Raw genomic sequence first — 22,842 nt, 5'->3', positions numbered from 1 at the left:
AGAACAGATTGTGTATTGAGTTATTCACTGATACAGTGTATTCGATATTGTCATTTCAGATTTGATATGGACAGATTTGAATACAGGTCATCGTCTTCGTCAGACCGGGACGACAAAGGTATAATTCATGTGATATTCGGGAAGACACGACTCAAATAAGATCCTATTTGAGTTTCCCAACAAAATCACATACTAGATTATTGTTATATTCTGATATGAATATGTTTTGTTTATGTGTTGATATGCTATGCTTTAATTACAGATTGTTATTTATTGCATTTAAGATAGGGAGTCTTGACAGATCAGTCAAACTTCTAGATGTTCGGCTATATCACAGCGTAGGGGAAGATCAGTCTCCTATTGTAGATGTGGATATAGATCAAGCCGAAGTCTAGGAATAAGACGTACCGTCACCCCGATTGGGAGGGTAGGTGATAGATCGTCTTATTCATACCGGGATCCCTAGAGTTATAGTTGAGTCGAGTCTAGACATGATTTGACTAGAACTGTATGCGTTTATGGATGTGGTTTCATAGACTATGAAACCCATCTTTATTGCTTTCAGTCATGATAGTATATGTTTATGATTTGATTAAACTGCATGTTTATCTGAATTGAGTTGCATGCTTATTTTGATTTGATTTTATAGATTATGAAATCTATTACTTTTAAATATGTCCATGATAGCATGTTTATAATTTAGATTGTTTATATGCATGCTTACCATGTTTTATACTGGGATTTATTCTCACCAGAGTATCCGGCTGTTGTCTTGTTTTGTATGTGTGCATGACAATAGGTGGGACAAGATCGGGGTCGAGAAGATGATGAGAGAAGACGAGTTTAGCGTGGTGATTCCGGACTTGGATAGATTTGGTTTTATTACTTGAACTTTAGTAGTTGAACCTTAGATTAATTGAAAAGACTGTTGTACATTATTGTACCTTTATAATGAAATGTAGTTTTATACAGATATGTATATTATGTAGATGCCATTACCTTCCGCACTTTATTTTAAAAAGAAAAATTTTTAGACCCTGTTTATCTTAATTGATAATTAAATCCAAAGATGATTAAGAAGAAGATCAGCGTCCGGGTCCACACAGTTTCATTGTTAATATATATATGTATATGAAAACAATAGACATTTCAGTTTGACAAACAGTCGCGTTATGGAGAAAGTTAAACATATTATCATACTTAAAAATTTTAATCATTAATTAGAAAAATTAATTGACCGTGCATCGCACAAGTGAAAACTAGTTAATAAACAAAAGAGTAGGTCTTTTGTGAGACGGTCTCACGAATTTTTATCTGTTGAGATGAGTCAACTCTACCGATATTCACAATAAAAAATAATATTCTTAGCATAAAAATAATATTTTTTCATGGATGACCCAAATAAGAGATCCGTCTCACAAAATACGATCTGTGAGACCGTCTCACATAAATTTTTGTCTAAACACAATTGCATGTTATATAGGGAATAGTGGTCGCATGCAGTCCCGCTGAAAATCAACACATTTTTTAAAAAAAGATTTACATTTAAGTTTTTATTAAGTGTTCTCAAGAAAAAGCATTTTTTTACATATATTTAATCACGCCTTATTAAATCTTTTGAGATGGCCTTATACATTATTTAATAATAGTGACATTTGGCACACACGTACAATCTTTTTTAAAATTAATTTAAATTGAATTGTAAGATAAAAAAATGTGTTGGGTGCAATAATTGTTCCTGCTTGGTAGAGCGATCGAACCGTGGTGTTTGAGCAGTTGTGCGGTTTAAAAGATTTGAGTTGCACAATTACCACCAGCTATAGCTTTTGGTAAAGCGACAAGCGTTCGGTCCTACAATATCAGAGCCAATGTCACGGGTTCGATTCCATTAATTGCAAGGAGTGCAATTATTGGGAGGGAGATTGTTGGGTGCAATAATTTTTTCTACTCGGTAGAGCGATCGAACCGTGGTGCTTGAGCAGCAAAGATTTGAGTTGCACCATTACCACCAGCTATAACTTTTGATAAACCGGCAAGCACTCGATGCTACAAAATGCATAAAACTTTGTTTACTAACCTGAATCACATTATCCTAATACACATTGGTAAAAACGGATAATTTAAATTGTGGATTATTTTGCGCTTTCCTACGCATGCATTGGGCGACAAAACAAATTACATCGATTTAAACATTGTATGTATCTCACGGAATTCCCATTCCCTTCAAGAAAATCCTTACATAAGCAAAGTCAGCTTTTAAACAAAATTCCAATCACATAAAACCATTAATAAATTAATGAATTTAAGCCTAAAAAACATATCTCTTCAGCATGATTAAGAGTCATTTTACCATCCACTTCAATATAATATATCCAAACAATTAATTTAATGAAAAAGATATCCTTTAAATCACTTAAATTTGTCATTTAGGTAGAGTTTGACTCCTTCTCCTACATTAGGAATAACTGCCACCCTTGAGCTCCCAAACAAAACAAAACAAAACGAATCGAGAAAGAACTGAATGAATAATCAAGGCAAGTCCTTCAAATTAAAAAGAAAATAATTGTAACATATATTATTTTTTTCCCAAGAATATTACATATTATTGCCTAAATTTTCAGTTCTTAGAGTATTTAATATCTTATTATATGTATATACTCGTTCAAATTCTTGGATGTCGGTCCCATTAAATCAATGATAAATGTAAAAGCCCTTTAAGAAGTGTTATTATCTATATATAGAGAGAGATCAAGCCTAAAAGTATATTTGGTCCAAAACTAGCTAATTTGAATTAATAACCAAGAAGTCATCAATGGCACTTCAAGCTTTTCTCCTGGCTTCCTTTGTGTTCTCTTGGCTTGCATCCACTTCCAAAGGGGTAACGACGTTTTCCTCCCTTCAGCAAACCTTGATCGTTACTGCTTCCCCTCATCCGGGACAAGGTAAAATCTTAATAATCCCGACTAAAACAAGAATTTTAAGTACATGGATGGTATAATCATTTGAGCAGCATACTGTCAAATGTTATTCTTAGTAGCAGCAATGCAACTTGAAACCCAATTTTCAGGCTTTTGCAAGAAAGGTAGCTGTATCCATACCAAAGCCAAAACAACTATCCTTTTCCTAATACGTTTACAAAAAACATATTTTTTCTTGCTAAACTCACACAAATATGAACCTTGCAGTTATGAACGCTGGAGAAGACAAAATAACAGTAACATGGTCACTCAACACCAGCCTCCAAACTGGTGTAGATTCGACTTACAAGACAATAAAGATCAAGCTGTGCTACTCCCCGATCAGCCAAAAAGATCGTGGCTGGAGGAAAACAGTGGACATTTTGGCAAAAGACAAGACATGTCAACACAAGATGGGTGCCCAGCCATACACTAACGCTTCTAACAATTCCTTAACGTTGGTAGTTCAAAGGGATGTGCCTACTGCAACTTATTTTATCAGGGTTTATGCATGTAACTCTGCTGATGAAGAGGTAGCCTACGGCCAAACAACGGATTCGAAGAAGGGCAGCAATTTGTTCGAAGTGAGGGCGATTTCAGGGCGTCATACTTCACTGGATATTGCCTCAGTCTGCTTCTCTACTTTCTCTGTCGTGTCATTATTTGGTTTCTTTTTCATTGAAAAGAGAAAGGCCAAAGCTTTGCAAACTAAGTGATGCAATCTTTGGAAAGTTCTTAAAGTTTGTTGTGTTAAGTTAGAGAAATTTACAGACACAACTAGTTCTTGGATAACATTTAAGTTCGAGGTTTAAGTCATCCATCATACTAAGGAGGGTTGTGAGTGTGGTTCATTATCATTGCTGTTGTATACATACTTCTCTTATTATGTTATATGTTATATTCTTGAAATTCTAGGTATGAAAAGGAAAGGGAATAAAGAATTCCAGGATATTAATAATCTTTTAATCTATCGCACGTAGAATTTACATCATAGCATTTCTTGAAGCTTAAAACCCCTTAATTAAACAAAAAGAATTTCTTCCTATGGTTGTCACAAATAATTAAGGTAGATACATCCACAATAAATATAGCATATGATATTTCATTTGTGTATTAAGTTGGCAAACTACCTCAGTACACAATGAAAAAAATGAAAATATCCAACATGTTTGATAGTAGAGTGGTTACAACTTACAAGGAGAATGGAGAAGTAAAAGAGACCAATCTGAACCTTTCGGCATCTTTTAGAATAAACTCACTGCTGATGAAATATGTTAGCACTAAGAGTTACAAGTAGATATTCTTCTGTCTGTCTAGATGAAAACCATTTCCGTCGTTCCCATTCTGTCTGTACCACAGAGTAACAATCGATCATGGAAAAGGTCGATATAACCAAAGGAATCACTGCTGGGAGGGCATTCCAATGCCGCTTCAAGAACTCGATGGTGCACACCATGGGAGTCAATACAATATGTCAATATCCACCTTTATGCCCTGCAACAGAGACCTTTTACGCATTTGTATCGATGTATCAAATCCATCACTTCCTTAGAATCCCATAAAGTGCTTCATGGCTTGAGGATCCAAAGGTAGATGGCTGAATATAATAACTTTCTGGTTTAACTTAGTTGCATCTTGAAGGATACGATCCAACCACTCCATCTGCTCTTTCCCCACTCCTCCATCGAACAAAAGGAACCTTCGGTCCAGCCCAAGAAGACCATTTGGGCTATTCTTATCTGAATTTGGATTTCTCTCCTTCAGAAAATTTAGAGCTTTTAAGGTATCTGGATGATCCTTCGGCCAACCTATAGCAATGTTATCATAACCATCTATCACTACAAATCGGTACTCAGGAATCGGAGAGAACTCATAATAAGCAAGACATTCACGATTATGGATGTTCAGTATTGGAAGCAACTTCTCACGATGCAGATTGTAGAGACGGTGATTGCCAATCATGTGATATACAGGGCCATTGAAAATACTAAATTCGTCTACGATTTTATTGACAGCAGTTAGAGCTTTGGGCAGATTCTGTTAACAATATCCCCAAAATTGATTACAAACTTCAGCTGCTTCTCATTCCATTTCTTTACTGCTCTTTGCATCACAAGCAAGCTATGCCTGTAATAGCGTGGAATGAGCGGCGATCAGGAATGTCAGCATACTGGATATCTGATATCACCCCAAAGGAAAGCGGTGGTTGCCTCCTTCGAACGCTTACCACTCCGTTTGCACAACCTATTGAGCAGCAGCAAGAAAAGAATGATTAAATTATTTAACCTGAAACGGTAAACTATGGATGTAAATGAACTAAATCGTTGGCGAGAAGTTTGGTTCGATAGAAAGCTGGGTTGAGTTTGTTTGTTAATCATATCAAGTCAAGTTCAAGCTCGATTTTGAGCTCGAAAATTTAATCAAACCAAACTCAAGTCCAAAGATATTTAGTTCGTGAGTTCGCAAACATGTTCGATAATATGCTCTCGAGCTCGGCTTGTTTAGGTGGCTCGTAAGTTCGAGCTCGACTCGTTTAGGTGGTTCGTAAACTCAAACTTGGCTCATTTGTTGAGTTGACAAATAAAAACATTAGTATTAATGTCAATGAAAGAAATTGAACACAGAACATAATTTTTTTTAAAAAAATACACCACATAATCACACTTACATTTTTTTTCTTTCTTGCATATCATTGTACTAAAATGTTCTTTAAAACATAATAAATTAACATAAATACACCAACTTATTCTTTTTTCCCTAAAAAATTTACATCACCAAGTCACATACACGTTGAGTAACTTTATAAATTATTATCCTAAAATATTATATTAAATTGAATATAATGAATTTATATTGATTATATTTGGAACACAGCGAATGGAGTATTAAAGTAGTGAAATTGTTATAATGTTATTTATATGGTGATATCAGTGTATGACGAAAATTTATTATCACAATGATAGATGTATTATTTTGAGATGTTTAATAATATAATGAGTTTATGTTTTTTTAGTAATTATTTTTGTAGTTTTGGTTATTTATGAATGAATTTATATTTTTATGTCTGATTTAAAATGAGTTCATAGATAGATTTAATTTTTAACAAGCTCGGATCAAGCTCAAACTCGAGCTCAATTCTATGCTTTACGAGCTCGAAAACGAACCGAGCTCAAGCCAGGCTTGTTAAACATGATAAACGAGCTATTAACGAAACCAGACTTGTTTAATATGACAAACGATCTTTTTAACGAGCCGAGCTCGAACTTTTCTCGAGCTTAGTAATTTCAATACAAACCGAGTTCTGACCTGATAATAAAAGCTCGAATCGAGCTCGAGCCCTCAAATAATCTTAAACGAGCCAAGCTCGAGCCCGCAAACTGTTTGGTTTGAATTGTTTATATCCATAGGTGAAACCATGATCAATGGGACCTGGGATTCCAAAATTTGCCCAAACACTCAGCTCGCCCCTGTATTTGGTACCATAAATAAGAGAAGCAAACAAGAACTTTACGACACTTTGCTCATATATAGCACCATTTTGATTGGTGAAAAGCTAGGTACAATTGTAGAAGATGTGCTCATTGAATACTTGGTCTTTTAAAAAAACCTAATAATAAATAAATAAGAATATATTTTCTTTTTTAAAAAATAACACTTAGTAACATTCAGTACAAAAAGCTCCAGTTAAATAACAAGTATAGGAGATGTAATTGTGATATTACTTACACATAACATATATATAAATCTCATCACTATCTACACACACACGTTACCAATAAAGTCACCTGCAACAGCACATTTTCACAAATCTCAGCACGACACGAGAAAGCAAGAAACTACAAGGAACTTTCTTTATGCTAAATCTTTTCAGCCGGGATCTTGTTGATTCCCAGAATGACAAATCAGTAATCGATCTCATATAAGCAATGGACCTACGAAAATGTTACACAATTATGATGTAAATAAGCCACAAAAAAGATCGCCCTATATCTAGTAACATATTTGTAAATAACCAAACAAAAAACTAGCAAAAGAAACTTGAGAAAATGAGTGTAGAACAATCAATCTAGTAGCTATACAACCCTGTCAGCGAACATCCGTGCCAGGGTGACTTTTCTTAAAGGTCTTGAATCTTGATGTTTGATAATAATATAAGCAAATCCTAAGTTTACCATGTAGAAGTAAAAACCGATCCGCTAACGTTTGATCATTTCGGACTTGCAACGATATCTTCCATGATGAAGGATTTGTTGAATCAGCTTATCCGACAGTTTCTTTGTGGCCTGCAAAAGGCACCACGGCGATGATTGATACTCAGATACTCCATATTTCAGCAGTAAAATGAATTTTCAAGAATCCACAGTACCTGAAAATGTCTCATATGCAGTATTGGCTCACAACCAACATCTGCAATCAGTTTTCCATTTGGGGTTTGCAAACTGAATCGTCCTGCTTCATATTCTGAAAGACTATCTTTGTCATGAGGCAAACTGCGGCAAACTTTGAGGAGCGAGCTGAGAGAGTTCATCTGGTAAGTTAAAGAACAAAAAGTAATGAGAAACCCATATTCTAAATAACTAAAAAATAAATTAATAATAAAAATATTTTTAATCTTTGCATAATGTGATCCAATCCATCAAACAACATTTCATTCGAAAAAAAGATAGATCAAAACAAATTATAAGAATTTGAAATAATGATTTATCAGATTAAGCACTAAATTGAACTAACATAACAATACAAATATAATAATATGAAAGGATTTGAATTGATTAAGCAATATAACAATGTAAATAGAATTAAATGAATATATTTTAATTAATTAAGCAATATAAGAGTGGAAGAAAACATTTTAGTATATGATGTTGATATTTATCTAATCATTAAATCAATTAATTGATAAATATGTTCCTAAAATGTAAAAATTACATCTTGAAAATCTAAAATAGTACTTACTTATAATTTTGGAATAATTAAGAACACGTTACAACAATTTTTCATTTTATGTTATATTCTAAACTATAACCAATATCGTAAATTCGAAATCTTTCGCAAACCTACATTTTGTTAATCAATAAATTATATAAAAAAATAATAAAACATTACATTAGCTACAGAAAATCTATGGACACAAATTGTATTTTGAGAAAAAAATTAATATATTTAAACACAAGAATTAAAAATAAAATAAATAAATATTCCATTCACCCCTTCTAAAAATGACAATAGGGCAGGGCAGTGCGAGTTCAGAGATGGGATAGTAAGCTCATATCCGTCCCGAACTACTTCGGAGATTTAAAAAATACCTGATCCCGAACCTCAACCCAAAAAATCGGGGATCTCATCCCCGTTTTGGGTTTTTTCGCAGGGTCCCAAACCCGTAGGGAAAGTTGTCATCCCTAACCCCTTCTATACCCTATATATATTTGCTTAAAGCAGTAAACTAAGAAAACTTCATTTCTAACAATTTTATTAAATGGAGATTCATTTACTTAAATTAATAATTGAAATATCAATATTCTATCTCAGAAAAGAGAAAAAAATATCACCACTCTAAATTAATCTTCAGTGTCATGTATCATCATATTCATTATCCTCTCATTTTTTTAGAATTACATTTGCTAAGGTTCGAAGCTGTTAACAGAAAATTTGAATTCGTTTTCACTATATATTTATATTTTAATATGTTTCTTATTATCGTTTGAAAAGTAAAATCAATTACACTACTAATGAATTCTATATATATTGGACATTAAAAAGTTAATAAATTTGAATTAGAATAAATTATAATTACCTAAGATAATAATATTTTCCAATTCAATTGATTATTATTAGAAGATTATCAATAAATTAGATTTATATCGTGCCTAACTTCTTCAACTTTTTCCTCTTTTTTTGTTAAATTAAAACAGTAAAACTTAACATCACAAAATGGTGAGGCATGAGATAATAAATAATAATGAGATAGTAATAACAATGGATAATCAATTCTTATTAATTACTAATTGGGATGGTCAAATTGCGACTCATGATAATAAGAAATATTTTAGAGATGTCAGATGAATGATTATAATGTCATATTTATAATGATCTAACTTTTTTTTCATATTTTAAAATTTATTATATCATATTAATTTAAGTGATATAATTGTCATAACTTAATTGTTTTACAATTGTAAATAGATAAAATTATCTATTCCTCTACAAATTTAAAGGCATCACAAAGAAAGAAATTTAGAATTTTAACATAAAATATAGAAAATTAATGATAGATTATTTTCTTCTTCTCATTTAAATTCTAATTTGTATATATTATTTGCACAACTGGTGATTCTCATTACATCAACCACAAAAACTCTTGTGAGACGGTGTCATAGATCAATTTCGTGGGTCAAATTTCTTATTTGAGTCATCCATGAAAAATTATTAATTTTTATGCTAAGAGTATTACTTTTTTATTGTGAATATCGGTAGGGTTGACCCGTCTCACAAATAAAAATTCGTGAGACCGTCTCACAATAGAATTACTCTACGCCAACATAACTTCCAAATTAGTTATGGTAACGTTATACTAAGAATTATTTGTAGGAATATCTTACTCTTACTCCTTTTTGACTCATTTGTGTCATTTTTTAAAACAATTTCATAATAATTTTATCTATGTATTATTTGACTCTACTTTTTTATTCTTCATATAATAGATGCCGTCATTGAATTTTTTTAGAAAAATAAATTGAAAAAGTATCAATTGTGATATAAACATATGTGAATAAGCTCAAAATATTTTTTTTGTTCAAATTAAGTGTTTATTTCTTTTTTTATTTAATGTTTGATTACCTTTTTGTCAATATAATTGTCATTATATACTTGTATGTAAATAACTCAACAAATACCAATAAAATGTCATGGCATTATTGTTATGAATGAGTACTCTTTGATAATATATAAATATGGGGAGACTTAAATAAAATAGAATCTATGAGAGTAATTAAAACAATTAATCATTCAATTTATTTTATTTATTATCAAAATTAGTGAGAAAAAACTAATGAAAAAATTGATTGATTTTCTACATATTTCTTTCTCATTTTAGAAACTGTACAACAATATTTTTCTAGTATCATATCATCTGATGTATGTGGATGAACAATTCATTTGTCTACACTTTTATAGGTACTTCTGATTCAAATTTATTAATTCTTTTATTAATATTATTTAAATTCACAATTAAATTTAGGTTTATAAGATATTATTTTTGTTCATTAATTTAGAAATTAATAGTTTGACAAAATAAATTTAAAATTTGATTAAATATAATTTTATTTTCAATTTAAATCGTATTATTTAATTTAAAATTAATAAAAATTATTTTAATTTTTTTATTTTTTCGTTTGTCAATATTTAATTTAGAATTTATTTGAATGCCTCTTCATTCAAAGCCCTCAGATACTTTATCATGGGTCCTTTATATATATAATTTTTTGAAGTTTTTTTTAAATCTAATTATATTAAAATTTGTTTTTAATAATTCATTGAATGTACTCAAATGATAGTGAAATAAAACAATAAATAATGTAATTAATTTAATTTAGAATTTAAATGAAAGTCCAAGAAAATTATTAAAATGGAAAAAATAATTGATATTAATATTAAGTAAATTTAATAGTATGTTTTTTACAAAGTCGCTCAAACATTTAAGAACATGGAGATGATTTATTTGCTACATTTAAATTAAAATATAAATATAACTCAACTTTATTTCTCACGCTTATTTACAACAATTAGAAAACTTTTCTATCATCCACACATTTATATGTATATATATAATGAAATAATTTTTTTAAAATGAAATATGACTTAATTAAATATTATTAGAATGAAAGAAAGACAAGGGAAGAAAATCAAAATCACAAAATCATAACCATAAAATGTGGTTAATTACTATATAAATATAACTCAACTTTATTTCTCACGCTTATTTATAACAATTAGAAAACTTTTCTATATCCACACATTTATATGTATATATATAATGAAATAATTTTTTTAAAAATGAAATATAACTTAATTAAATATTATTAGAATGAAAAAAAGACAATGGAAGAAAATCAAAATCACAAAATAATAACCATAAAATGTGGTTAATTACTATTAATTATTAATTAATAGACTAAATGTGAAATTACCACACATGTTATTTAATAATGAAATAAGTAATCATGTAAATGATAATTATGTCCGTTCACAATTGAAAATGAATCTATTAACAGAAAATTTGAATTCGTTTTCACTATATATTTACATTTTAAGGTTTTCCTTATTATCGTTTGAAAAATAAAATCATGTACACTACTGATGAATTATATATATATTGAACATTAAAAAGTTACTAAATTTGAATTAAAATAAAATATAATTACTTAATTATAATAATGTTTTTCAATTCAATTGATTATTATTAAAAGGTTATTAATACATTATATTCATATTGTGCCTAACTTTTTCAACGTTTTTCTTTTTTTTGTTAATTAAAAATATGAAAATAAAAAACTAATGAAAAAATTGATTAATATTAATATTAAGTAAATTTAATAGTATGTTTTTTTAAAATTAGCTCAAATATTTATGATGGGGTTAATTAGCTAGTATTAATTATTAATTAATAGACTAAATGTGAAATTACCACATATGTTACCTAATAATAAAAATAAATAAACATGTGAATGGTAATAATGTTCGTTCACAATGGGAAAACTTTTCTATTATCCACACTTGTATAGGTATATAGATTTAATAGTATGTTTTTTTAAAATTAGCTCAAATATTTAAGAACATGGAGAGGAGTCAAAAAAAAAACAAAATCATAACCATAAAATGTGGTTAATTAGCTAGTATTAATTATTAATTAATAGACTAAATGTTAAATTACCACATATGTTACCTAATAATGAAAATAAATAAACATGTGAAGGGTAATAATGTCCGTTCACAATGGGAAAACTTTTCTATTATCCACACTTTTATAGGTATATAGATAAACAAGAATTCATACCCCCTTCAGCCAAAATCTTAAATTGCAGGTTCAAACTCCAATGACTAAACAAGTATATGGTCAAGCATATACATATTATGTTTAGGACAAAAACAAATATATTTCACACTGATTTTCATATTCCATGAATCATCACGCAGAAATAGAGCAGGTGATTGGCTAACCTTCATGTAAGGACAAGATGCACAGCCTCCATGGAGAGAACAACCCTCTCCGCTTGCTACACCAGGTATTACATGAAGTTGCAAGAAGTCACCTGTTTCACCCAAGGTTGAGTTCTGTGTTGTTACCGACTCCGATGAGACTGGAAAGACTATCTCTATTGTCACTTTTGCTCCCTCATCGGACTTCATAGAGCCTAATAATTTGCGAACTGCGACAACTATTGAAGTCACCATTCCTGATTCGGTTCCTAAAACAAACTGAAGATGATCGTCGACATTTCTAGTTAATGCCTCTTGCACCCTTTCTTTGATGAAGTCTAATATATTTTGTGTGGAACCTACTACTCCCATTCCTCTTTTCTTTGCTTCCATTGCTAGAGAGAACATTTCACCAGGAACTTCGAAATGAGCAGTTAGAAATGCATCGCCATACATTTCATTAATTTTGCCAACAACTTCATGACCAAAGAGGTGATGAACGATACACGTTCCATCCTGGCACGGAAAAAGATAGGCAGATGATAAAAAAAAATACAGTGAAACCACCATGACTGTGTGGTACAACCAGACTCTCATGCAATATGTTCTTCTCCACAAAGTATTGCCTCCTTTAAGGAAATGTTGAGAACAGGAAACCTATGGTTCCGAATTGGGGTGAAATTAACAGAGCCAATTCACGAACCTTTCAAACGAACTCAAATGGTATTCGATGCATTTTCTAAATTATCGAACTTGAGTTGCATTCAAACATTTTCAAATATATTTCCATGCTGAATTTGAGGTCAAATTATATCATTCAGTAACTCGCGAGCTACTCATACCTTAAATATATTAACAGAAAAACCTAAAATTAAAACTTACCTCAAAATAAAGTTTACAACATACTGATCATAAAATCTAGGTAGAGTAGAATTCGAATCAAAGAAATTTCACTTTCAAGCGATCAAAAAATGAAGAATCTAGTACAAGTCTAGTAGTTTGCACCCCAAGTTCCAATAAGCAACTGGTTCCTTTTGCTATCACAAGTTAAAAAACATATTCACCTGAAAATAATGAAGCCGAGGTATCAAAGATTTGATAGAGTTTCTACTGTGATTTGGATGTATGCTAGCTATTTCTTCATCGCTCATCACAGTCATCTGCCGAAACAACTCCACGATATTTGCTCCCATGTAAGTGTCAGGACCATACCATACGCTTAAATTAGGCACTTCTGCAAAAGCCTTGAAAATTACCAGATGCAGCTCAAAATAAGTAAAAAGAATCTGAAGTATGGACACAAAGTAAAACAACAAAATAATTATTAAAAAAGCAATGACGCAGCCAACCTGCAGAATGGTTTGCACGACATTAGAAGAGGTACAGGTAATTGTTGGAACAACTTCATGTGTATAAGCTTTGGTCTCAAGGGACGTATTAATATAGATGACATGCAAAGAGGGAGAAGGAACGGAAGCTGCAGCAGTGGCAAGATAATCCATATATTTAAGACTGGATGCAGCATCAGCCAAGGAGCAACCAATTCGTTCATTAGACATCCTGTACACACCTACCTGAACAATTTTCATAGTTCAACTATACTCGCAACAAACTGAAATAAACATACTAATTTCATAAATCATTGATTGTGTTAGGAACCAGACTTAATAAATGAAGTAAACATACTATATCAAGTGCCTTCGTTAGAAACAACTCTTCAAATCAATAACTCTAACCATGGAAGATTCCATTAGGTCTAAAACAATAAAAGTTATTGTTAAAAATGAAATAGACATTTTCCTTCTGCAAAATGGTGAAGTTTTTACCGTAGAAAGAACCTTGGCTAGCCAGCATATAAACCAGCGAAACATCAGTCATATAAGAAACATCAAGAAAAATCTGTAATATCACATAAAATCAAACGATGATACTTCTTCCCACTTTTCTCAACATTTCTTAATATGCGCCCATTATCTTATTTTCCACCAATTAATCTCCTGATATTTATAAATTTAAAAGCCATTTTATGCAAAGTGTAATTATACATATATATATAGAAAGTGGGTAATTATTAGTTGATCGATAGGCTCATTAATTTATTTCACCATCTAATCAACAGAAGAAATACATCAGAGAAAAATAAGAGTAACATGGTGTACCTCTGTAAATCCAGCCTTATCGAGGATAGCACGTACATTTTCAGACATAAAATCTACACCGAGAACAGTGATAAATTTGCACCCAGCTTTAGCCATTTGGACCGCAGAATCTGCCATTACCAATGAATCAGATATATGGATGTGAGGCCACAGCTTCCGTGCAGCAGTTAAAATGCCTTGGACCTCAGGGTCCATGTAAAAATGTGCAACCACCCCAATTTTTTTCTCCTCCAGCAAATTCACAAGTTCTTGAATTTTTACCTCATCAGGGGACAGAAATCTCGCCTGCAATACATGTATGATATTGAAACTATGACTTTCAATATTTGGATGTTACTCATTATTTACCAACCTCACAAGCACACTAGTCATAACCCAAATTTTATAAGTTATTGAAAAAAGAGACATCAGATGATGTTTCTGGAATATAATGTGTTAACTTACAATTTTCTTTTTTTTGATAGGAAACTTAGATTATATTGAATTAGAATAGTCCATTACAAAGCAAGCGAAAGAGTTTTCCGCCAAAATAAAGATAGTACGGCTAACGAATTAAAACGTTACAAAATTCCAATCCCTAACCACATCTGAAATAGTTAAATGACCCAGTTCTTTGAAATTTCTAATTGACTGTGCCACCCTGAATTTCAGCAATTCCCACACTTTGTCCTCCGAGTTTGACGAGTCATTGAAAATTCTGTTGTTTCTCTCGAGCCATATACTCCAAAAAGTGTAATGGACGACCGTATACCAGAAAGTATTGACGATAGCCCCCTTTCGAAATCCCGGATCTATGATAAACATGTCTTTGGCCCTCATCGGAAAAATCCAAAATAATCTCAGCTCTTGCAGGACCTTAATCCAAATGCTTCTTGAGAAAGAACAATGCACAAGTAAATGATCTTGATCCTCTTCGTGGTTGTGACATAAGCAGCACCACTGTGGCAGTAAAGCACATGATGGCCATCTTCTTTGCACTGAATCAGAGGTCTGTAACTTGCCCAGAGCGACAATCCACGAGAAAATTTGAATCTTTTGTGGGATAGGAACTTTCCAAATGTGATGATATGGGTGAAAAACAGGAAAAATATGGAAAGGAAAGAATGACTCGTAAAAAGAACTGACTGAGAACAGACCCGAAGAATCACCCAACCACACCCTCCTATCCTCCGAACCCAACTCGATAGTAACCGAATGAAGGACACCCATTAAATTTCCAAACTCCCCCAACTCTCTGTCATTAAGGTGTCTCCTAAAGCGCACGTCCCAGCGATAATTGCGACTGTCACCCGACTCAAAAACCTCAAAAAAATTACAGATTGGTTTATTGATGACGGTGCAAATCAAAAACAAAGAAGGAAAACGATATTTGAAACAAGGTCCCTCTCCCACCCAAACATCCTCCCAAAACCTAATGAAATTACCCCCTCTCAAAACCAACCCACTCAACAGTAGAATTGCCGGGAAAGAACGAGAAATAAATTTCCAAGGGCTACGAGAAGTCGTGTTCCTGGCCAATCCCAAATTCCATCCATTCTCTTGAAGACCATAAATGCTTTTAATAACATTCTTCCACAACTGCCCCAACGCTTTGTTTCTCAAACCAATATTCCCCAATCCAAGCCCACCCCTATCCTTTCGGTCTGCAAACCATTTCCCAACCCACAACGTGACAACTCTTGTCCCCGTCCGCTCCATCCCACAAGAAATCTCTCATAATTTTTTCCATTATTTTAGCTACTTTTGTTGGCACTCGAAACAGGGACATGTAATAAGAAGGCATTGCGCCTAGCACAGCTTTTATCATGGTCAGCCGCCCACCTCTTGATAAGTACGATTTCTTCCAGCTTGATAGTTTTTTTGACATCTTAGTAAGGACCGGTTCCCAAAAATCAAGAGACATCGGTTTCCCTCCCAAAGGTAACCCAAGATACTTAATCGGCCAGTCATCTTTTTTGCACCCAATCCTCTCGGCCAAACAAAACACTTCCTCTTCCTCACAACTAATCCCCAACACCACACTCTTGTGAAAGTTGATCTTCAATCCCGATTTCAGCCCAAATAAATTGATTATTTCCACTAGCTTCCTCACATGTTCTTCCGTTTGTACTAAAAACAATGTATCATCAGCAAATTGGATATGCGAGACTTCCACATTACCTCTGCCAACCACCAATCCTCTTACCTCATTTAAAATCTTAGCCTTATCAACCATCCTTCCCAAAGCATCAATGACCAAGTTAAAAAGAAAAGGGGACAAAGGATCTCCTTGACGAAGTCCTCGTTCCCCTCTAAATTTCCCCCTTGGTTTTCCGTTAATAAAAATCGAGAACGAAATGTTTGACACACACCCTCTAATCCACCTTCTCCATCTTACTCCGAATCCTTTTTTCTCGAGCACGAAATCAAGAAATCTCCAATCAACATTGTCGTACGCCTTTTCCAAATCAACTTTAAGCACCCACCCCTTTTTTTTCTTCTTACGGTATTCTTCGACCACTTCATTAGTCAACACTTTGGCAATTATCTTGTACAAACTCGTTGTAAGGCTGATTGGTCTTCAATAAGTCTTCCTTAACTGTGTCCCAATTTTTTTGGCAAAATGCTAATGTAAATCCATCCGGTCCCGGCGCCTTCGATCCTTCACTCTCAAACACCGCTTTTTTAATTTCCTCCTCGGAAAAGGAAACTTCCAACTGGTCTCTTGCACCGATATCCAAAGGGCACCAGTCCAATCCATCAAACCCTCCTCCTTCCCCCTCCGAATTCCTATACAAATGCTTATAAAATCTTACAATGTTTTCCTCGATCTCTTTCTCCTCCGTGACCAAAGTCCCATCCTCCAACTCCATCTTATCTATAATCGACTTATTTCTTCTGTTAGTCAACATTGAGTGAAAGAACTTTGAGTTTTGATCACCTTCACTTCAACCACTTCACTTTCGCTTTCTGACTTTCCAATTGATATTTTTTAAAAGTCAAAGTTTCCATCTCACATTTCACGTCTATTCTTTCTGATTTTAAATTTTCATTCCAACCTCCCTCGGCTTCTAACTCATCCAAAAGCTTAACCCTATGCTTCAACTCCTCCAATCTAACACCCACATTGCCAAAAACTTCTTTGTTCCATTTTGAGATATCGGCTTTCAATTTTTTTAGCTTTTTCATAAACTTGTACCCCTCCCACCATTGCTCCTCCCCATCAACCCACCACATCCGGACCATATCTTTAAAATTATGATGCGACAACCAAACGTTTTCGAATCTGAAAGGGGCTGGACCCATTTCGCCTTTGTGGTGTCAAGAACCAGTGGGAAGTGATCCGAGGTAATTCTAGGTAATACATTTTGTCTGAAGTTTGGAAAAGTGTCCCTCCAACCAATCGAAAATAAGTATATGTCTAACCGGCAACAAATCGGTTCATCCCTGAAGTTAGACCACGTGTATTTAGCATTCAAAAGAGGAGGATCATAAAGGCCCAATTCACCTATCAACATATCGAAACATAGCATGCTAGTAGTGTTAGAAATGCTATTCATCTTTTTCTCCCGTGTTTCTGACCACATTAAAGTCTCTCCCAAGCACCACTTTTCCCCGCATATAGAACTCAATCCTGCCAATTCATCCCAAAATCTCTCCCTCTCTCCCGGCTTGACAGGCCCATAAATTGCTGTGAACCACCACTTAATATCATCGTTCGGCTTTATTTTGATTGACACAGAGAATTCGCCTATCAAATTATTACCGACCACCACCACTCTCAGATCCCACATGACGAGGATACCTCCCGATCGCCCATCCGACGGTAAACAAACCCATTCGACAAATCTAGATTTCAACATACTAGTCACAAACCACCTGTCAACATATTCTTTTTTAGTTTCCTGAAGTACCACAATATCTGGATTTTCCTTACGTATCATCCTACGTACCAATTCTCTTTTCCTCGTCGTCCCTCCACCCCTCATATTCCATGAGAAGATTTTCATAAAGAAATGCGTGAACCCTTAGAGGATGAACCTCTCTCATAATTGATATCACACTTTAATCTATTCAGCTCTCTCTTCAAAGTAATGGGTGGACCCTTCCCCTCCGCTCCACATAAACCAACATCACAAGCTGCCACAATTTCCGTTGCCACCCTCCCTGTCCTTACCTCCTGTAACCCCTCGAAATGTTCTTTCCCGTAACCCAACAATTCACCTTCCCTCTCACCCCCCTCCTAAAAGGCCACTAGACAACCCCAATGCATTGAATGACGCAGGAAAGTATGAATGAAGCTTGAGAGAATGATTGAGAAGAGAAGAATGAAAATTGGTTATTACCTGTCCCACAGCAGATGTCGCATATTCATGTGGATGTAACTTGGCATGTGCTACATTCCCTCCCGCTGAAGGTGTTGCATCCTCTTGTGGAATTGGCGCTGGGATAGGGGGCTGCTCATATACTGATGAAAATAGCCCTTGGATATCCCCCAGCATTCCTATTGATTTACTCGATGCACTAGATTTCCCAGAAACAAAGCTGGCCGTGTCTTCTAAATCGGACTCTTCCTCGAAGAAATCATCTTGTTAATCGTTGAACAAGCAGTCTTCTTCATCTTCCATAACCAAATCTCCCTGCTGGCCATCATCAATTTCGCATAAACACTTCTTTGGGCTGTTAATACCTTGGATGTTGATCCCATGAGTATCGGATTGGTCTTTTTTTTCAACAGCATCTCTCTTAGATCTTCTGTGATAAGTTTTGCCATAAGTCGGCATTGGTCTTTTAGAGGTTGCAGCACCCTCCACACTGTTCTGCACATTCGTCGGCGTCAAATTCGTTGAATAGACTTGTGAACTCTGAAATCTTAATGGTTCTTTAGGAACGACTCTCGATAGGATTTTGAGTGCCTTGCTACCAGTACCTGATGGCGGTTCAGCACTCTTACTTGATGATGAATATTGTTTAACCTCCCGAACATTAGAACCATGCCTATCTTCCTTCTGCTTAGAGTTGATAACCGGACCAGTGTGCAGCTCCGTTAAATCGTTGTCTAATGCATGGGCTGGTGAGTCTTTCTTCGCTCGAGTCCCTTCGGTGTGTCCTCCTTTGAACCCCTCCTCAAGAGATTGCTTCCTTCGAATATTGTTGTTGCCCCACCCCTGCCAAAGTTCTTTTGCCATTCACCACCACTTGGGCGTAAGTTAGCTTTTCATACTAGTGATAAGCTAAAGGGTCAAAAGTTTCAACCCTATTACTTAACTCTGTCATTTCACCTAGAAGAGGAATTAGCATTCTGCTTTGGAGGAACCCACCTTCAGTGCCTTTGACCCTGATTTTAGCTACACCGAGATCACTAGTTGATAGAGTATCGGCACTGATTTCCATCAGACCTCCGCAACGATCCCCAATAATCTTAAAAATATCCGGCCTCCATAGATTCCAGGGTAGCCCGTATATACTAATCCAACTATTACAGCACTTTTCAACTATAAATGGCGTGTTAATGTCTTTCCTCCATCCCTCGAATTCCAACGAAATCCCATTATCAAAGAATCCTCGTTTCAAGTTCAGATAGAAAGAGCTGCATTTGAAGGCCACCACACTGCTCTGTTAGCTTCAAACGGAAATAGAGTTGCATTCGTTTTAGTTGGTTTCCCAAGAGCATTCTGAATAGATTCCCAAGAAGTGCTGACCCTTCGTTTGGTAACTATTAGAGCTTCTTCCCAATTCCTTCCGGTAGTTAATAAGCCTCTATTGTCAGAAGATTTCAGCCCCTCTCGGCCGAGGTCCCTCACACCCAGCCTCCATTCATTGTTGTCGCTATTGAAGTTTCTGTGGTCTGAGCCGTGATGCCCTAGTATAATGCCCCTCTGAGTAAACCCCGACCTTAACTTTCCCAAAATAGTAGCTAAATTTCTCCATCCCACACACTTGAAACCACTGGGCACGATAGTGGTTAGCTTCCTGCCTTGTTGATTGTATTTGGACAATTCGAGAAATCTACCACGCTTGTTAGAGAATATCTGCACTGTGAACACCGCATTCCTTCCTCTGAGTCTGAAAAATGGCGAGTCAGACGGTGAAGTAGAAATGGAGTCTAAGATTCTTAGTTGAATCCAGTGGGCTTCCTCTTTCCCGAAGTCCAACATGTAGCTCGAATTCCTTGTTCTTTCGGACCACCAGATAGATTATCCTTCATTACCCAGTCTCAGCGTGAATATTTTGTGTTCGATCCTAATCACTTCATCTCGATTATCTGACCTGATACCCATTGGCGCATACCAAATGTTCTTGCGATTCCTGGGGTACATTTGTCGAAACTGTTCCAGTCGCTCCAAAGAGAGTAATTTGAGTCAGCGATGAACCTCTGGACGCGGTTATATCCGACCTGAATGGCGTCGGATAGGCAGTCGGAAGGGTGTGAAGGATAATTATGGAAGGGGTAAGCTGGCTTTCATCGGGAAAAAATTTTAAAAGCAACTTCAACGACAGTGGCGAGGGAAGGTGACAAGCTAGAGGACCGCCGACAGACGTCGGCCGGCGACAGAGACGGATGAAGGAGGCAGACGACTAGGCTAAGGTAGAGAAGTTTCTGATAGGTCGATGGAAGGACTCGGCCGGTGGAAGATTCAGAGAGAGGAGGAGCATATTTCAAAAAATTCTCTCTCTAAATCCGCTTTAGTTAACCTTTGTGGCTAGCAAATTTTGAATTTACACTTTGTTAACTTGCAATTTTCATCTGAATCTAGCACACACTTAGCATGATTAGAAACTAAATAATAATACAAACATCTCATATCCCCTGAAAAGATAATAAAAAGGAACAATCTAATTTCCTGATCTACTTCTGATGCATACAGTTGATTCAAAACAAAAGAGAGAAATTTTTACCAACCATAACCTCCAAAGCCCGAAAGATAGGTGTGCCAAATTGTTTGCTTATTATTAAAATGGGTCATAATATGGAACTTTGACTGAATATATGCAATATTTCTTAAGGAAAAAATCCATAATGAAACACGTGTTCACGAAAAACACTCTTCAGAGAAAACACCAAAAACAAGTATAAAAACTAATCAACCATGCAACAAACACGGAAATCAAAATTTCACCTGAGCTTCAGCATAGCTTCCCTTAGCTAGTATACCATCAGCACTCACAATCAACGATGGAAACGGCTCGCCTTGCAACCTTCCCTCGCGCTTGGCCACCAAAGCCTTAGTCCTCTTTTGCATGCTCATCAACACATTGTGCCAAGTATTCGCTCTGCTGCCAGAATAACCCCTTCCTTTCCCATTTAATCCAACAACATTCAACGGCCCTAAATCCTCTGTCTTTACTGCCAAAATCTCCTCCGCTGTTGCTCCATCAAGAATCCAGACCAGACAGGCACAATACCCTTTTGTTATCTCCGAATCACTGTCCGCCAAAAAACTCAACCTATTCTCACTGTCTAGTTCTACATGGATCCACACCCGTGCGGTGCATCCTGGCACGCGGTTTTCCGTAGTTTTTAATGAGTCTTCGAAAAAAGGGAGGAGCTCGGCATAGTGCAGCAATCTCTTGACACGGTCTACCGGTTCGGTCAGTGATTGAAGTTCTTCAATAAGGACACGCAGCTTAGCGTCAGCAGCGGTGGAAGTACTCGTCAGATTACCGCTTCCGGAGGCTTGTGAGGTGACGGCCGAGCAATGAAAAGGCGTTCTCGATGTAGTTTTGAGCGGATACACAGAATTACGACATGGGTTTTGCGAATGGAAGCATCTGATCACAGGGTGCGCGGGTTTTGGATTGGATAGGTGGCCGAATTTAGGGTTTTTAGAACTGCAAAAGAACGAGGAAGATGCAGCTCCAACGGCGGACAGTGTGGTTGTTGAGTCCATCTTCTGCGAGTTAATTTGTGTGCATGAATCAGAAGCGCAGACACGATGAAGAAGATCTGTGTGTGTTAGAGGTGTGTGAGAGGGATGAAGACAGCTGCCGGTGAGAGGCGGAGGGTCAGGGGCTTGAATGGCGGAGATTGGCGGTGGCAAAATGGATATATATTGTGCAGGAAATGAAGGAGGGCCTTTGGATTAATACAAGGTGGAAATTAGCCACCTTTTCACGACCCAAAAATTGAGGGGAAAATAAAATTTTATTTTTTATATGTTATATTTCCACAATTATTCTTAATTATTAACCACGAAATTTAAAAATTATAAATAATTATTTATTTATTGAAAAGAATTAATTAATACATAAGTTTTATGGCACAGAAAATTACTCTTATGTTTTCACCCGTTTAAGAACAATCAAGTAATTGGATTTTGTTCAAAATGCTAGTCTTTTTTTTTGGAAAATCTTAAATAAATGAATTAGATTTGGAAGTTATTGCATGGAAAATCGTAATTAAAAAGCGCCACCCTCTTATCGATTCACGAAGATGTAAGAAAAAAATATCTCTACCTTCATAAAATTTCCACATTCAAGATTGAGAAAAATAAATCAAGTTCACAAATTATTATATATTATTATCATGAAGAAAATATTTTTGGAGAGTA

General features: G+C 34.9%; 2 protein-coding genes and 1 pseudogene across 3 annotated transcripts; 1 reads left to right on the top strand and 2 right to left on the bottom strand.

Annotated features, from left to right (window-relative positions):
• The first annotated feature begins 2,744 nt into the window (after positions 1-2,744).
• Positions 2,745-3,855, top strand: LOC142542298 (high-affinity nitrate transporter 3.1-like). The gene is made up of 2 exons (XM_075648871.1): positions 2,745-2,942; positions 3,186-3,855. Exons 1-2 carry the CDS (start codon positions 2,813-2,815, stop codon positions 3,671-3,673), a joined length of 618 nt encoding a protein of 205 aa, XP_075504986.1. The 5' UTR covers positions 2,745-2,812; the 3' UTR covers positions 3,674-3,855.
• A 255-nt stretch (positions 3,856-4,110) lies between these two features.
• Positions 4,111-5,217, bottom strand: LOC142542299 (manganese-dependent ADP-ribose/CDP-alcohol diphosphatase-like; annotated as a pseudogene).
• A 1,580-nt stretch (positions 5,218-6,797) lies between these two features.
• Positions 6,798-22,355, bottom strand: LOC142542296 (quinolinate synthase, chloroplastic-like). Of its 2 annotated transcripts, XM_075648870.1 has the most exons (8): positions 21,412-22,355; positions 14,312-14,596; positions 13,502-13,726; positions 13,217-13,396; positions 12,174-12,668; positions 7,324-7,485; positions 7,130-7,240; positions 6,798-6,889 (listed from the first exon to the last, which is right to left on the bottom strand). In XM_075648870.1, exons 1-7 carry the CDS (start codon positions 22,180-22,182, stop codon positions 7,154-7,156), a joined length of 2,205 nt encoding a protein of 734 aa, XP_075504985.1. In that variant the 5' UTR covers positions 22,183-22,355; the 3' UTR covers positions 6,798-6,889; positions 7,130-7,153. The 2 variants fall into 2 exon arrangements, with proteins under 2 accessions (XP_075504985.1, XP_075504984.1); XM_075648869.1 differs by having other exon boundaries at positions 6,798-7,240; positions 21,412-22,354.
• Between the last annotated feature and the right edge of the window lie 487 nt (positions 22,356-22,842).

Source organism: Primulina tabacum, chromosome 4, assembly GCF_025594145.1.
Source record: "Primulina tabacum isolate GXHZ01 chromosome 4, ASM2559414v2, whole genome shotgun sequence".
NCBI classification, from domain to species: domain Eukaryota; kingdom Viridiplantae; phylum Streptophyta; class Magnoliopsida; order Lamiales; family Gesneriaceae; genus Primulina; species Primulina tabacum.
This window is presented reverse-complemented; position numbering and strand designations above follow the sequence as displayed.